At 37.2% G+C, this 18310-nt stretch overlaps 1 protein-coding gene across 2 annotated transcripts in view; it reads right to left on the bottom strand.

Moving 5' to 3' along the window:
- The window catches only part of HACE1 (HECT domain and ankyrin repeat containing E3 ubiquitin protein ligase 1), a 93947-nt gene extending 76537 nt beyond the window's left edge, over window positions 1–17410 (bottom strand). For both annotated transcript variants that reach the window (XM_036871898.1, XM_036871897.1), the window contains exons 1-5: window positions 17099–17410; window positions 11216–11270; window positions 10121–10210; window positions 9234–9338; window positions 2839–2914 (exon numbers count right to left, since the gene is read on the bottom strand). In XM_036871898.1, coding sequence (XP_036727793.1) covers window positions 2839–2914; window positions 9234–9338; window positions 10121–10210; window positions 11216–11270; window positions 17099–17174 — 402 coding nt within the window. In that variant the 5' untranslated portion in view covers window positions 17175–17410. The remainder of the gene's footprint in view (window positions 1–2838; window positions 2915–9233; window positions 9339–10120; window positions 10211–11215; window positions 11271–17098) is intronic.
- Window positions 17411–18310: the final 900 nt, after the last annotated feature.

The raw sequence follows: 18310 nt of genomic DNA, 5'->3' as shown, positions 1-18310 counted from the left end.
GCCTTGACTTAAGCATCACAGACAAATATTAGCTCAAAATAGATCACAGGCTTAGATGTAAAATGTAAAAGTATAAAACTTTTTGAAAAAGATAGGAGAAAATCTTCAGAATGTACAGCTAGGCAAAGAGTTCCTAAACCTGATACCAAAAACACAATCCATAAATGGAAAAACTGATATACTGAACATCAAAATTTAAAACTTCCGTACTACAAAAGGCTCAGTTAAGAGTACTGTAAATCATCTATGCTTCAATTTAATAAAGAAATAAATAAATAAATAATAAAAGTAAATAAAAACATAAAAGTGATAGAAGAGTGATTTTGAAGGTGAAGGTGGGAAGGGCAAGGTGTTCTTGAGTAGATCAGCTTGAGGAAGGAGCACACATATAAAGGCTGAAGACCTGGAAAGTGACCCCCTTAACTATCCATGCTACAGACCTTTGGAAGTCTTCATGAACCCCCAGGGGTACCTGAACACCAGTTAAGCTCACTGCTCCAATATAGCATGCTCTCTTGCATCTCCAAGCCCTTGCCAACCTAATCCACAGAGCTAGAACCCCACTACCACTCCCAACCTCACAATCACCACTTACACTAGTCTAACTTCTGTTTGTCCCTTTGGCCTCAGCTCTTGTGATACTTCCCTGGGATGCCTCCTCCAACGCCACTGGTGAGGATGGGTCCCCTGCTCTGACTTCTACAGCATCTCCATCACCTATGTTAACATTCATTACAGAGTGTCACCATTGCCTGTCGACTATCCTGACTTCCTTGGAAGTTTGGGGAAGACAAGGACTTGGTCAGTCAAATTACTGCTCTAACCCCATACCAGTGAAGTGCCTAGCACATAATAGGTATCCAAGAAAATCCTGTTCAAAGAACAAATGAATGAAGAAACATGAGGAGTCCTTTGTGAGGGTGATCAGCCTACAAAGTATGCAGTCAACAGTTCTCTCCTTTTATATGAAAAATCCTGGGGATCTTGACTCCCCACTGAAGGTTCTTCCATCTCAGGAGCGCTTGACTTGACTGCCCCACATGCTTGGCGGCCACTATTCAATTCTGCAGCACCACATTTCCACCATCCTAGCTAGCTTCCTTCAGCTGATGGGGTCAATGTGCCTGGCTGTTGAATTAATTCCATCATGTGATCTGGGACTAGGCAGGAACATGCTTGGTGGCCAGAACTGTTTCTAAGAGAAGGAGGCACACCACACCAATCAGGGCCACAGGACAGAACACTGAGATTGGTCTCAGGCAGAAAAAGAGCTGAGACTGTTTTTATATAATAAGTCTTGTAGAATCATTTGACTCTTTAAATACATGCATGAATAATTTTTTAATAAAAATTTTATTTTTAAAAATTTTATATCCCACTTCCTTAAAGTTCAGGAGTGAAGGGGGAAAATTAGCAGATAAAAACTTATGCGATTAAACAGACTATGTTAGTACTGAGCATCTTATCTTGCCTATACTAGAGAGTGTCCTAAGGATAGAGCTATGTCAATTCCATAGTTTTATAACCCTCTGTGGTACCTACCATATCACTATAGCATCCTGTAGATATCTGGAATACAGTTTTTCTTTACAGAGTAAATGGTGTTACACTGTTACTATGTAACAAAAATGTAGATTATCATAGGAATTGTGAATTCCATATAATAATCATGATTGAACTTAATCTTTAACAAGTCATTCTCAGAATAACTCACATCTTAGGAAAGCTGGTTTTTTATGCCTCAGCTCCCTCCCTGCCCACTGAAAAAAAAATTTTAATCAGAAAGGCCTTGAAAACTAGCATGGTATGTAAATACTCAATATTCTTCTTTATTCACAAATTAAAAGATTCAAAATCTACAAAAACTACCAAAGGAAGGTTAAAAAAAAAAAAGTTCAGCTTTATTGAGGTATAATTGACAAAACTGTAAGACATTTAAAGTATACATCACAATGATTTGATATACATTGTGAAAGGATTTCCACTATCCAGTTAATTAAAATCTCCATCACCTCACATACAGGAAGGTAAAATTTAACAAAATTTATTTCTGTCACAACGTCAAAACAATTTCTCAGTAATCACATAATTCTATTTTATCTCTACTTCTAAATCAAATCTGCTCCATTAAATGACAATATGATTAAAATTTTTTTATCTCAACAATCTCTTCCGAAATATCCCACACCACCCTCCCTATAATATCTACATGGATCAAAAAAATATAATCATATTTTTGAAAAGTGACATGGCAAAAAGGATAAAAATACTAGTTTAAGTAAGATATAACAAGTCTGAAAGGATACAGGCTAAAATATTAACAGTGATGATCTCTGAGTGCAAGGAGTACAGGTGAGTGATCATTCCCTTAGTTACCTTTTATTTCCTTTCCTTTTTTTTTTCATTCCTTTCCTTTTTAAAACTAAGATGAGTTATAAAAACATAGCCATCCAAATTTTCCTACCATGTGCATATTAAAAGAATTTAAAAGGACATAATGAAAAACAGCTGTCCTATAATGAACTCATAACACACCTTAGCGGAGATGCTCCTACAAACTCTCTTGAAAGTCAGTGACAAAAGCTAGGGGATCAAGACTTCAAAATAAATGAAAGGTCATAAAGTTAAAAAATAAGGGGAAAGGAGAAACATGGTGAACCATAACTTCTCTTAATAAATATAGCTGAGAACTGTGTCTCAAATCATTCTGTATCTTCTCAATTACCACAAAGAAGTAACTGCACAAATACTTGTACTACACTTTGCATTACTATCACCTTCAATATTATTTTCTAAAAAGTATTTTTAAAATCACAGATAAAAATTCTTAGCACTTACTGCTGTAAGGCCTTCATTATTACAAATGTTGACATCAGCACTGTATTCTAATAATTTACTCATGCATTTCTTCTGCCTGAAAAGAAAGAGACAGTCACAGATAACTGGTACTAGAAAAATAAACAAATGACAATTATTTTACTGAAATAGTAACTATACTCAACATTAATTAATGGCAAATATCAACTTCCATCTGCAATATTTAAATAAGTACTGTAACATCTGAAACAAAACACAAAATTTTTTCTATGACTCAAAGATAATAGGATAAAGAAAAGGCACAATGAGGTTTTCATGCCATTGGGACAAATTCATCATTCAAAGTGCTGAGAAATTTCTAGAGTTGACAGAATATTTGGAATAGTAATCTTCATTAGAAATGTCAGACGATATAAGTCTAATGGAAGGGGAATGGACAGAGTAAAATGATGTCTCAATGTTGTATCCTACATTCTTGATTGCAAAATATTTAAAATACTAAGATGAGTTATAAAAACCACAAAATTAAGAAAATGCCTATCTATTCATCTCCCTACCTACTTCACTTTTTTTTCAATTTATTTTACTGTGGTAAAATACACATAACATAAATTTATCATCTTAACCATTTTTAAGTGTACAGTTCAGTGATATTAAGTATATTCATATTGTTGTGCAACCATCACCACCATCCATCTCAAGAACTCTTTTCAGCTTGCAAAGCTGAAATTCTATATCCATTAAACAATAACTCCCCATTCCCTCTCCTGCTAGCCCCTGGCAACCACTATTCTACTTTCTATATCTATGATTTGGGCTTATCTAAGTACCTCATAAAAGTGGAATCATACAGTTTGTCTTTCTGTGATTGGCTTATTTCACTTAGTATAATGTCCTCAAGGTTCATCCATGTTGTAGCATATGTCAGAATTTCTTTCCTTTTTAAGGCTGAATAATACTCCATTGTATGTATATACCACATTTTGCTTATCCATTCATCTGTCAATGGACACATAGATTCCTTTTGTTTTAGCTATTATGAATCATACTGCTATGAGCTCAAGTATACAAATATTTCTGCAAGACCCTGTGACAAATTTTGGGGGGTTACATATCCAGAAGTGGGACTGTTGGATCATATGGTAATTCTTTTTTTTTTTTTTTTTTTTTTTCCACGCCATGCAGCTTGTGTGATTCTAGCTCCCTGACCAAGGGATTGAACCTGGGCCTTCAGCAGTGAAAGCGAAGAATCCCAACCACTGTACAGCCAAGGAATTTCCCATATGATAATCCTATTTTTTATTTTTTGAGGAAGCACCAAACTAGTTTTCAGAGCATCTGTACCATTTTCCTTTCCCACCAACAGAGCACAAGGGTTCCAATTTCTCCACATCCTCATCAACACTTGTCATTCTGTCAACACTGTTTTTCTGATAGCCATACTAATGAGTGTGAGTTGGTATCTCACTGTAGTTTTAATTTACATTTCCCTGATTAGGGGTACTGAGCACCTTTTCATGTTCTTATTGGCCACCTATGTATCTTATTTGGAGACATGTCTACAAAAGTCCTTTGCCGCCTTTTGAACTGCCTACCACTTCATTTTGCTCACAATGTTTCCTCCTAGCCTGAGCCATTCCTAGTTACTCTTCAGTATTTATCTCAATTTCCCCTTCATTAAATAATTAAATGAAAATTCATGCTTTGGAAACAAAGTGATACACATACCATATATATATATATATATATATATATATATATATATATATATAAATATATATATATATATATAAAAATAAAATATGCTTTTTATGTATATGCTTAACTATGCTCAGTATTAAGGAAATATGATTTAATCCATGGCATGACAAAGTTTATGATCTAGTTGAGTAAATGAGATATATATATATATATATATATACATAAAAAATATAGAATAGGGTATGTGTAATAGCATATTATGTATAATGTTACACAATATAGTATATATAGTATTAATATGAGTATTGAGATACTGTGATTTATAGGAAAAACATATATTTGGTCTTAATCCACACTTTTTGGGTCACAGCTCCCAAACCCTTGGAATTTCCTAAGCAATTAAGGGCAATGGGCCTCGTTTCCTGAAAATGTTTCAGGGAAGGTGAATTTTGGGTCCCACCCAAGGGTGGGGGTTGGTTGCCAGGAGAACCAACCACATGACTACAGGGTACTTTCAGTCCCACCCCGATTTCCAGGGAGGGGAAGAGCACCTGGAGGTTGAACCAACTGCTAGTGGCCAATGATTTAAGTCAATCATGACTATGTAATGAAGCCTGCATAAAGACCCAAAAGGAGAGCTTTTTGTCCCTTTCAGGGAGAGCTTCCCGGATGGGAATCAAAATGTTTCTCCGTGTGACCATTCCGGGACCTTCCTTGTTCAGGACCTCACCCTGTGTATCTGTCTCTTCATCTGGCTATTGATTTGTATCCTTTAATACCCTTTTATAATAAATCAGTAATCCAGTGAGTAAACAAACAGATTTTCCTGAGTTCTGTGAGCCATTCTAGCAAATTAATTGAACCCAAGAAAGGGATCGTGGGAACCTCTGATTTATAGCTAGTCAGTCAAAAGTACTGGTAACAACCTGGACTTTCGACTGGAATCCTGAGTTGGAGGGGGTTGTCGGAACCTCCAATTTGTAGCCAGTCAGTCAGAAGCACCACTTGTGACTGAGCTTGCAAATGGCATCTGAAGTAGAGAGTGGTCTTATAGGACTGAGCCCTTTACCTACAGAATCTGCTTCTACCTGAAGGTACATAGTGTCAGAATTGAGCTGACTTCTAGGACACTTTGCTGGCATCCGAGAATTGCTTGTTGGTATGGGGAAGCCTACACACACACACACACACACACACACACACACACACAGTGGAACTGGGTCCAGGAACCCTTTGCAAGTATGCTATATATATATATATATGACATACAGAGAATATACATAATACATGTACTATATATAACTATTTACTCAGATAATAAATATCTTCGTGCCATGGATTATATCATATTTCTTTAATCAACTCAGTACTAAGCACAGCTGATTACTAATTATTAAATCTTATAATCAATAGCTAAAATTTTTATTAACTGAATAAACCTTTTAAAAGAAAACAAATTACTTTCCTTGCTTTGATTTTTTTATATATAAAATGAGGTTAAATGTCATTTAAAATCAGCTTTATAATCAAAGAAATGGAAGAAAATAAAGCTCTGCGTAAACTTTTAAGTTCAAAAGTTTACAAAGTTCCTTCATCTAACACATTGTTATGAAAACCTTAGAAAATAAATGTTCAATAAAGTGAGGCAACAGACCAGAAAGTCTTATTAAAATTAATATTGCATTGTTTAAATTATGTGTGTGTGTGTGTGTGTGTGTGTGTGTGTCTGCACCCATATTGCTGGATTTCTAAAATCTATTCAGAAGCCTGTCGTGGACCACTGGCATATTGTCAAAATAAACACTTAGGTGGGACTGTACCAGGGAAAAAGCTCCAAAGAAGTGTTTAGGGTAGAGGTTGTTGAAGAAAAGCAGCAATCCATAATCCCCCTCCCAAAAATGAACTGCAAAAGGTACGGGGCAATATGAGAGAACTATATCCTTTCTCTTACTTAATAATCATTATTGCTATTTTCCAGAACCCTGAGTAAATCAAAAAGACCAACTAAGTACACACCAATTTTGCTTAGAATGGAGCTAAAATGTTAACTAACACATGAGTTCTGCCCTTTATGAGCTCACAATCTAGCCCAAAAAATAAAGAAAAAATGTTTCTGGGACTTCCCCGGCAGTCCAGTGGTTAAGACTCCACACTTCCACTGCAGGGGGCGCGGGTTCAATCCCTGGTTGAAGAACTAAGATCCCACATCCCGGTGCGGCAAAAAAATTTTTAAAAAAGAAAAAAGAAAAAATGTTTCAAATCTGACCAATATGCAACGTAAGGATACACAATAATTTTTAAGTCTTCCTTTTTTATATTCTCATACAATCATAAGCAATGCTGGATCCTACTGTACAGGAAACAACTATTTTCCTGCCCAGACACTGCAACAATTATAAGAAGTTTATGGTAACCCAAATGACACAGGGACCAGTCATCCACGTGCTCAGAGGCAGCCTACTGGGTTTTCCACTGGAAAGGAGGGCAATTTAGTATTAATGCACTGATGGCTGAAGACAGAAACACTAAAGCAGGCCAAGAGAAATACTCTACCCCTCTGACAACGATAGATGAGGAGACAAAACAAAAACCCCCATAAACCAGATAGACCAGCAAAAGGGGTAGAATTCACCTATGACTTCTGCTTCAGTCTAGACAAATTTGAACTTATAGAGAAATTAGAGCCAAAGACTATTTCTGAAACCATCAAAAGCTACAGGAAGCAACAAGTAATCAAGTCACTTAATAAACATTTACTGAGCACCTCTAAGTTGTACAAGGCATTCATTCAATATATAAAAACCAAAATAGTTAAGTATGGAATATCAAAAGTAATCTTTATAGAAATAGAAAGGCATCCAAGTTAGATGTTATGTTAGGGCTATGGACTCTTCTTACTCCTTTTCTCTTCACTGATTTACCATGTGAATTATGTAGTAATATCTGTTATATTTCTTCATCTTTAAAATGTAATGGTCTCCAAATTCAATGTCTCACCAAAAAAAAAAAGAAGATAAATATGTGAGGTGATGGATATGTTAATTAACTAGATGACAGAAATCCTTTCACAATGTATAGATCAAATCATCATGATGTACACTTTAAATATATTATAATTTTATTTACCAATTATACCTCAACAAAGTTGGAAAAAAAAAAAAAAAAGCAATGGTCTCCTAAATGACTAAATCTCCTACTACAACAGCAGTAGACATTTTATCCCTGCTGTGCACCAATCTGGCCTTTCATTTACAGTTGTTGAGACACTGTACTAAGATATTTTTCTATACGTAACTTTTTCAGAGAGCTTTGTCACTATCCTACCAACATTTGGGATAATGTATCTAGACCTGAGATCACTTCAACAAGGGAATGAATGATTTAGTCTATGAACCTTGGGCGTCACACCCTACAACATACCTAATGTGGCCAATTATTAGAAAAACAATTGTTTAATCAGCACGTTACCTCTTGCAACAGTGGACAACTAAACTGGTTCACGTGCTAAGTCAGGAAATGGGACAGACCAGACAGGGTCAAAGGGCTATGCTTCTCCTCTGTCCAACTGAGACATCACTATGGTTCTTGTCTTTCTGGTTCCACTTTAATCCTTGTCTACAAAAATTTGGCCTCAGACTGAGGCAGTGGACAATTTTAGTCACATATCCATCTCACTTAGGCAGCCACCTCAACTACCTAGAATTCCTGTTCAAAACAGTCAACAAAAATACTTCCAAGAGTAATCAAAAAAAGAGACACATAGGCATAGCCTTTCATAGAGAAGTTTTCCAGCATTCAAAAAATGTTTATAAATGTAAAGTTCCTCAAGCCCTGAATCAAAAACTACTTATTTTCATTTTAAACATAATTCCAACTATTTTAGTCTGGTTTCTCAGTCCAACAGAATTTTAAGAAGTGAAAAATATTGTGGAGGCAGACACAGAGACGTGACTATCTGAAATTCTTGACAAAAAAACTAGGTATAGGGACTTCCCTGGTGGCGCGGTGGTTAAGAATCCGCCTGCCAATGCAGAGGACACAGGTTTGAGCCCTGGTCCGGGAAGATCCCACATGCCGCGGAGCAGCTAAGCCCGTGCGCCACAACTACTGAGCCTGCGCTCTAGAGCCCGGGAGCCACAACTACTGAAGCCCACGCGCCTAGAGCCCGTGATCTGCAACAAGAGAAGCCACCGCAATGAGAAGCCCGGGCACCGCAACGAAGAGTAGCCCCCGCTCGCCGCAACTAGAGAAAGCCCGCGTGCAGCAACGAAGACCCAACGCCGCCAAAAATAAATAAATTTATTAAAAAAAGAAAACAAACTAAGTATAATGTATTTACTCTGTCTTTAATTGCATTAATAGAATTAACTAAACAATGTGGAAAATAAGCCATGGAGTTCGACATGGCAAAAGACTACCAGGAAAAAGGACACTAAAACAAAGAGGTGAAAATTATGCTTTTCAGAAAATGTCATTATCATACTAGTAAAAATAAACTTTGACAAATATATCTTCAAGAAGAAAAATATTAGTAAACTTAATAAATTATTAAAATTATAGTTATTTAAAAGTGTAACATAATAATCCAAGACCCTCCTCCCAAGGCAAATATTGGGCAAAAGAAAAAAAAAATTCCCAAATGAAGGTAGAGTGCCTTGACTACTCTTAGTCATAACTGATAATACAACTTAAGCTACTTAAGAAAAAATATTTACCCATTTCTAGCTGCCAAATGAAGGGGTGTACAGCCTGAAATATCTTGATAGTTAGGATTTGCTCCTTTCTTTAAAAGCAGAACCAAGCATTCCACCGATCCACAACTAAAACAATATTAAAAACAGTTCAGACACATTTAACAAACAGCCATAGTTGACATAGCTTACTTAAAAAACAAAACGCCCTATTAAACACATTATTTTGGGGGTCCATATTGACCTACAATTTAACTCCTGTCACAAACAGTAAATATCCTCTACTTTCAAGATGGTACATTCTACTACAAAAGCTATGAAGTATTTGAGAAGTTCATATAAAGCAAAATAAAGTATTAGCACATAAAAGAAACCATATAGTACTCTCAACTTTTGGCTTTCCAGAATCCAAATTTATATTGAAAAATCAGTTTTATTTAGGTAGAGTAATCTCTACCTAAATCCTAAAGGGTGATGAGATATCAACAAATTGATTAGTTACACACTGGAAAATTATGAATAAAAATCATTCCCACAGCTAAGTAAAAAATATAAAGGCAACAACTTCACATGCAATTAGCATATAAAATCTTATACTGGTGGGATAAAAGTAAAATTTTGGTGAATGTACCCTCTTAAGTATATCCAGAAAAGATAATCCCCGTGCCTAACCTTCTCTAATCTGATCTAGAGCAAGCTAAAACATCAGATATTAAGACTTGAGTCCAACCCCAAGATTAACAATCTATTTAGTGAAAGCATGTAAGCATAGCACACTATGCCCTCGACAAAACAAAGAACCACTCAGCTGTCTGTTCTCATCTCTCCATAACTACTATGGAACACACTGATTCAAAGCTTACTGATCATTACTCTAGACCAAAATTTAATCCAAAATGTCTTCGTCTTACTTTGCTGCAATGTGAAGCAAGCTTCTTTTCACACGTCCAAATGCATAATTGACATCAAACTTTGAATTTGATAGTAGCTCAGAAACAGACCTATGCCAAAAGAAAATTGAGTCAAGGTTAAAAAAAAAAAGTTTTTAAAAACATAATAACTCAAGTTAATAGCTGTTTAGTGTTACTCTTACCAATTATTCAAAAGGTTTTGTCCCGCATCAGCCAAAAAACAAGGCACTACTCTCTAAGCGTAGCACAGCAGCCAGTGCAGCATCATCCAAAAACCAACTGCCCTCACCTATAAACGGGTGCTGAAGGGTTCCTCGTCTGCCGCTCTGACTATGTCACCTGCTCTGAGGACACCTAAGTTGGCTTCAGCTCCCACTAGATTCTTGAGAAACAAAGAGAGCAGGACTGGCTGCTCTCCCTGCAGAAAGTTGAGCCTATCTATATTAATTTTGGTCAAATAAGAAAAGTCAGACAAAAACATGTTTTAATTGTATCAGACAGGAGTTCAAAGCAAAAAAATCATTTATATTTTAAACGTGTTTCAAAATACAGCGTCTCTTTACTTTCTCCTCATCATACCAAACTACCCAATGGCTAACCACAGCAGAGCTGTCTGTTACAAGTATAAACATCTCAACACACAGCCAGAAAACCACACCACACGTGCGCCTTGTAAAAAAAAGTGTCAACACTACATCAATAGAAAGAACATCAAAGAAATAGAATATTAGGGAATAACTTGTCCATCAGCCCTAACTTTTTGCTATAAAGATCAGTAGTGACCTCTAACAGAAACCATCATAATGTGTTTTTCACTGTCAGTGACCAAGCAAATACTTGTTTTAAGTTCTGACTATGCATTTAGAAAATCTCTTATCACAGAATTTTACAGTTGATATGGATCTTCGAAAATCTTGTTTCTTATTTCACAGGCAGAAAATTATAATAGAGGTTAAATAACTTGCCACAGGACAAAACCTATGTCCAAACTCTATGGTGTGTTTGTGTGTGTGTGTACACAACATTTAGGTATATATTCTTAAAAAATATAAATTTGTGGAAAAAGTATATATAAATTTGTAAATAGGCACTCACCTGTGTTGATCAGCCATAACCATTGGCATTAATGTATAAACAGCAGTTTCATTATCTAAGTGTTAAAAAAAAAAAGAAAAGGAATTAATTTATCTCCTACTTTTTCCAAAGGGAGATACTTATGACTACTTCAGAGTTTTCTTAACTCTAAATAAAAAGCTAGGAGAAGAGGTGGAAGAAGATTACGGATAGTGAAAAACACCAGAGGTATTGCAAGATTTGCAATAATGCACAATGTTTCATCGTACTTACAAGTACTTTGGAGGAATGTTAAGTATATATGAATATCAAAGATATATACGCTAAAATTATTTTAAAACATTACATATACATAGTATTTGCTCCTTGTCAATAACACAAGAAATTTTTAGAAGCTTTTACGAAACAGCATTAAAGTCTTATTTTTACTTATTATTTACCTCACGTTTTCATTTATTATCTTTTATAAATTCACAGAAATATGATCCAAAAGAAGTTAAAAGTCAGTAACATCTATAATCTCATGCGATACTTATATAAATTTCAGATAGTGTTTGAATTTTTTTTTTTGATGTGGACCATGTTTTTTTTAAAGTTTGATATGTACATATGTTGTTCATATGATATCCATCTATCTATCTATCTATCTATTTATTTATGGCTGTGTTGGGTCTTCGTTTCTGTGCGAGGGCTCTCTCCAGTTGCGGCAAGCGGGGGCCACTCTTCATCGCGGTGCGCGGGCCTCTCACTATCGCGGCCTCTCTTGTTGCGGAGCACACGCTCCAGACGCGCAAGCTCAGTAATTGTGGCTCACGGGCCTAGTCGCTCCACGGCATGTGGGATCTTCCCAGACCAGGGCTCGAACCCGTGTCCCCTGCATTGGCAGGCAGATTCTCAACCACTGCGCCACCAGGGAAGCCCCCGATGTCCACCATTTTTAAAGTCTTTATTGAATTTGTTACAATATTGCTTCTGTTTTATGTTTTGGTTTTTCTGGCTACGAGGCATGTGGGATCCTAGCTCCCTGACCAGGGATCAAACCCGCACCCACTGCTTTGGAAGGCGAGGTCTTAACCACCGGACCGCCAGGAAAGTCCCTGAATTTACTTTTATGTATTACTAATGGTCATTCCTCAATTCAATGCATATTAGAGCTTTATGTTTTTTAATAAGTTATTTACAGAGAAGTAGCCCTGACAAGTCCCATTTAGCCCTTAAAAAGTTAATAGCAGTACTAAAATTTATGAGTTAAAGTTTGAGAAAGAGGATATCAGCATAGTATCAAAGTATTTCCCCCATAGTGAATTTACAGTGGAGAACCCAGCGATTATCACCTTAATCATCTGATAAAGGGTAACATCACCAGAAATGATACATATCAATATCTTGTAGCCCTTGAGTTTCCATTGAGAAGGGCACATCACTTTTGTAGTATTCTTGCCAAAAATCTGTAACTTTAATCTACTCATGGGAAAACATGAGACAAACCCAAATTAAGGGGAATTCCACAAAATACCTCATCAGTCCTCTTAATCAAGACCATTAAAGACAAGGAAAAATTGAAGAAATATCACAGTTCAGGGGAGGTTAAGGAAACATGACAACTAAATGCAATGTGGTATCCTCAATTGGGTCCTAAAACAGAAAAAAGACATTAGTGGGAAAACTCATGAAGTTCTAATAAAAGTCTGGAATGTGGCTAACAGTATTACACCAATATTAATTCCTTAGTTTTGATCACTGTTCTTTGGTTGTATAAGATGTGAACATGAGGGGAAGCTGGGTGAAGGGTATACAGGAACTGTGTAATACTTATGCAACTTTTCTGTAAGTCTAAAATTACTTAAAAATGGAAAGTTAAAAAGAAAAAGAAAAAAGAGGGGGAACTGTTATCATTAAAAGATTCTTAAGAGATGAGTCAACCAAATGTAATGTGTGGACCTGACTGGATATTGATTCAAATAAACCAACTGTAAGTGAATATTTCTGAAGAGAAAACTGAACATGGACTGGGTATTTGATGAGAATTAAATTACTGTTACTTGTGCTGGCTCTAATAATGATACTGTGATTATGTTTGAAAAACATTATATATTTAGAAATATATCCTAAAGTATTTAGAGGAAGAGAAAAAAAGTTACCATTTCTTCCCATTTTTGTTCATTATTTTACTATTTTTGAATGTATACATGAAGAGCAATTTAGTCCTAGTCAACATTCACAAGTACAGTATGCAGATGCAACAACTCTTTCACTGTAATAATAATTTAATAACCAAAGAATCCTACTAATAACAGCCAACATGTTTTAAACCATTACCTTAAAGGCACTGTTCTAAACACTTCACATGCATATGCATCACCTCTTTTATCCTCACAGCCACCTTACGAAGTAGGTACTAGTATTATCCCTATTTTACAAATGAGAAAGCTGAAGCACTAAGTAAAGTAATAAGCCGTGTGATGGTGGCATTAAGTGGCCTAAACTGGAATCAAAGCTGGCTGATTCCAAGCCCCCACAAGAAAATCTTCCACTGCCCCCAGTATACACTATATAAATAGCCAAAAGGTCTACAATACTATTCTTAACATGTACAATACAGTCTAACTTGTTTTATTCTCTTCCATCTCAATTTTTTCAAAATGCTGACTGCAACCACTAAATTATTCTCATTATCTAACAGTGAGTCACCAAAAGGAGTTGAAAAGCACTGCACTAAGCCTCCCTCAGCATGGCAACATTCTTTCTCTCTCATATAATACACGCCCCAATAAAAATCTGAACTTCTAAACCATGACAATTTCAATTAAGTAACTCCATAATAAACAAAGTCATAAACAGGAAATACCCTTATTTGTGAATTTAAACTTATAAATCAAGATAGTACCTACTTTTAAGTGAGCACCATAAGGTTCGCATGGGTTTTACTTACAGGGTGTTTATTATATAAAATTTAGAGGTAGATCTTGTTTTGTAAGTAATATCTAACCTTATTTAAAAAATAGCTCACATACACTAAAAGGTACGAAGACACAAATATAACCACAACTATGATGCTAGAAGGAGACTATCCAGGAAATACTATACTAAGAAAGTACTGAATAAAATTTGTTGTCAGGTGCTTCCTTCTCCACACTCATGAAGAAACCTTGAGAACTAGGTATATAACAGAAGTTTTCAGAGTGATAAGAAAAGTTTAATCAATCTCTCATTTTATCAGATATGTTGGCCATTTTTATTAATAACATTTCAGAACTCAGCAACTAAAAGGAAAACCTCAAAGAACAGGAAGCTCAGATTCACTATGCTATATTCAATGTCTCCTCAAACCATAAAATGGGAGAGATTTTTTAAAAACTTGATAATTACCCTAATCATCATTCAAATATACGCTAAATGGGCTCAAGTTATATTATTTTATTAACAAATTACATTCACTGTAAATGCAGTAGTTAAGATTATTTTTCCACAAAAGTGAATAATATAAGCCAACTTTTTAAAGTCCACAGAGAATCTATATCCCTAAAATAATTGTTTTTCCTTCACTTCCTCTCCTGGTTAGCCCTGCCTAAGATGACTCAACAACCTGCACTCCACTACTTAGTGGGAATACTCAGGTTTTCATCATCCCAAGGAAACATAAATACGTCTTCCCAGAATTCAATAAATAAAATATCTGCAGGTTAATCCTATGCAACAAAGTTAATTTTAGAGTGAGAGCTGATTAAAAACTTTCCAACCTTAATAATTAGTTCCAATCTAGTGCTCATTAATCACTGAAGTCTAACAAGGCAAGATAAACATCTGACTATTTCCTAAATTTAGACAGATCTCAGAACTTCTGTTCAGCCCTTAAAATGAAAGCACAATCTAGATTTTTATAATTAGAATGTAACACACACACACGCGCGCGCACACACACACACACACACACATTTGAAAGAGCCAATCTCAGAGAATTCAAAAAGATTCATCAGAACTTAGGGACAAAGATAAATTAAAAGGACAGGATGAGCAAACTCACTATAATCAACAGAAAAACAAATGTAAGCAACATAGGAAAAAGTTTTATTTTTAATTACTCTAGTTTCCAGGGACTCTCAGACTGTCGGTGAAACTTTCTTTTCCAAAGAGTTAGTTGAGAGGTTGATACTCAGTCTTAAAAATGTTGATATAATTAGATCTATATTCTTCTATGTAATAATCCTAAGGAAATATTTATAAAGGCAGACTGAGATTTAAAAATGTACAAAGCTGTTCCTCATAAAATCTATTATAAAAACAAAAATTAGATTCAATATTTGTTACAATTTGTTACAAACTATTAAATCCTACAAAATAATTAAGCATATTTAAAGACATAAAAAATGTTGTTTTCTAAAAGCAAAATAAAAGACTATATGCAGTATGATCTTAGTTTCAGTAGAGAAAGAAAAAATAATAATATAAGGAAATAAAGAAACTACTAACATTGTTTATCACTGGGTGTGAAATAACAGATTATTTTTTTTTCTTTCTTTTCAAAATTTTCCACAATGAAAACACATTACTTTTAAAACAGGAAACATTATCAAAGTCTTCTAAGTCACATTTACGTAAAAAAAAAAAAAACAACGTGATTTAAACTGAGCAATACAAATACCGTGTAAATGAAACTACACACGCAGCAACGGATACCAATAATTTGACTGCGGAAAATGAGTGAGATCAGCACTTAAGAAATGGACTCAAAGGTGGAAGGTGGAAAGAAAACAGAGAAAGAAAACGTTGAAGCCAAAAGTCTTGTTCCTAAAATGAGGATCATTTTCAGTCTATTACTTTACACTAGCAAGGTACCAAGTACAAAATTATCTTTTGAGAAACAGTCGCCACAAATCATCCTGTTCTGAATCATAAGACAGACTAGGGAAAATTTTTTTCAGAAAAACTATCCCCAGGTCTCCAGTCCCACATTTCTTTTATGGCTCTCACCCAAGTTCTCCTTCCCTAACCTTACAGATCACCTCTCCAGCAGCAATTCAAAGAAATTTTAAAAAAAAATGATATAAGATAAACTAATGCAATGCATTAAAAAAAAAAAATCACCAGACTTAACTCCTACCCTTTCTCTCAGTTGGGCATACAGAATCAAGCCTCTTAGAGACAGCAGTGCCCTCTCCCACTACCACTAAACCATCTGAATTCATGAGGCTGCAAACAAAACGGCTTTCTTTCTCATCTCTTTTATTACTAGTGTTTTACCTATTCTGAAGAAATCCTAGCACACTGAACTAAAATTCCTAAACGACAGGGCTCATGCCTTACTCCTCTCTGTAGAAGCGCCCCAGCCCCCTCCGTCTGATGAATAAATGAAGGCAGACACGCATATTAAAGGAAAGTGTATATATGTAAACACACACAGTACTTCAAGTACATGTTTCATATCTGACACCCTTTTATTTATTGTCAAAATACAACAGTGCTCTACATTTAGAAAAAGAAAAGACTGCTTAATTCCCCTCAGCAGCTTAAAGTAAACAATACTACTTGGGGAGCATCTCTCTAGCCCCAGCAAGCAGCGACTGTAAAACGGCCCACAACTGTGATGTTTTCTGAATCCGATCTCCGCCCTCCGGGTGATATTTCTGCTCCTTCGCCAAAACCCCTAATCGATAGTCTGAAGAGACTTGGGTCTGTCCTGCTTCTTCTAGCAGCAGGACCCTCACAGCCCGGGCCCCTCCCCCAAACTCCCACCTGCCCCGGGCGGGAGCGGCGGGCGAGGGGTGGCAGGGGGTCCCAGCCCGGCCCCTCCCTGCCAAGGAAAGTAAATGTGGGCGTTTGTTCAGCTTTTGGTTAGTTTTCCCCGCCGGGCCTCCCCGCGCCCCAAGCCCCGCCCCCGGCGCCCCTAGCCCACGGCGAGCTCACCGTCCGGCAGCTCTACGGTGCGCGCGCGGCGCAGCGAGCGCGTCAGGCGATTGAGCTGCTCCATCGCTCTCTCCATCCTCGGCGCGCCCTAGGCGCTACCCCTGCCGCGCCCGCGGCCTCCGCGCCCAGCGCCCTACATCCCGCCCCGCGCCCGTCCCGTAGGTGGAGGCGGCGGTTCACCCGGGCCAGCACCCGGGGCTACGGGGGCCGTCTAGGACCGCGTCCTCCGTCCGGGGGCCGGGAGCTGTCGGACAGACCACCGAGTGGACACCCGCCGCCGGAGACGCCGCTCGGGCCCTTCCTGCCGCCGCCACCGCCTCTTCCCTCCCGGACTCGCACAGCCTTCTGGGAGCGGTAGTTCCGAGCCGCGCGCCCGGGGCGGAGCCACGCTGGGTGCGCCCGGGGCTCCGCGCCCCTGCCACGCAGACGCCGGGGTAGGGCGGTGTGTGCGGGAAGCTGTGCGCAAGCTCGCGGAGGGACTTCTTGGGTGTCCCCACGAGCCCCTTCTGCACCGCAAAGCTGTACCAGACCAGCTCCCTTCAATTCTATCACTCCCCCATATATAGCCGATTGGGGATTTGCACGGTTGTTCTTAAATCCATCGTCAATCATCCCAGTTTTGGTATATTTGTTTTCCAGATACATGAACTGTTGAAATATTACATTTTCATACGTTAAAGAATGATAAAGTCAAACAAATGCAAACGCAGAATACACTTTTTCCTTCGTTGCAAGTAACGTAACCGTAGCTTAATTATTTGTCTCCCCTGCTGGGCAATTTCGTGAGGGCAAAGCCGTCCCTTTATCTTGTGCCTTGTATTCCCGTACTCACCACGGCACCTGACACAAAGTTGAAACTTTGGGGAAGATATGGATGATGACATCCTAAAAGAAAATTTTAGTTTATTTGGGAACAATGCTTAAGTGTCAAGATGATGACAGATCCCAGTGAGAAATCCAAAGACTGATTTCGTGAGTTGCAAAAAAACTTGACAATACCAACAAGTGTGGAAGAAATGAATTATAAGGAAATCAGTGGGGAAAAATCATATTTGTCAGCTCTACACAGAAGTAGAGCACAAGCCAGGATAAAAACAAATTTGAAGCAGCTGAAACATGAAAGAATTCATCCAATCCAGGTGAATATGAGCCTACCTAACACCACTGAGAATGAAAAGAGGAATTTTGTCTTCTTGGACATAACCAGTGCCA

This window comes from Balaenoptera musculus, chromosome 12 (assembly GCF_009873245.2).
Source record: "Balaenoptera musculus isolate JJ_BM4_2016_0621 chromosome 12, mBalMus1.pri.v3, whole genome shotgun sequence".
Classification (NCBI taxonomy): Eukaryota; Metazoa; Chordata; class Mammalia; order Artiodactyla; family Balaenopteridae; genus Balaenoptera; species Balaenoptera musculus.
This window is presented reverse-complemented; position numbering and strand designations above follow the sequence as displayed.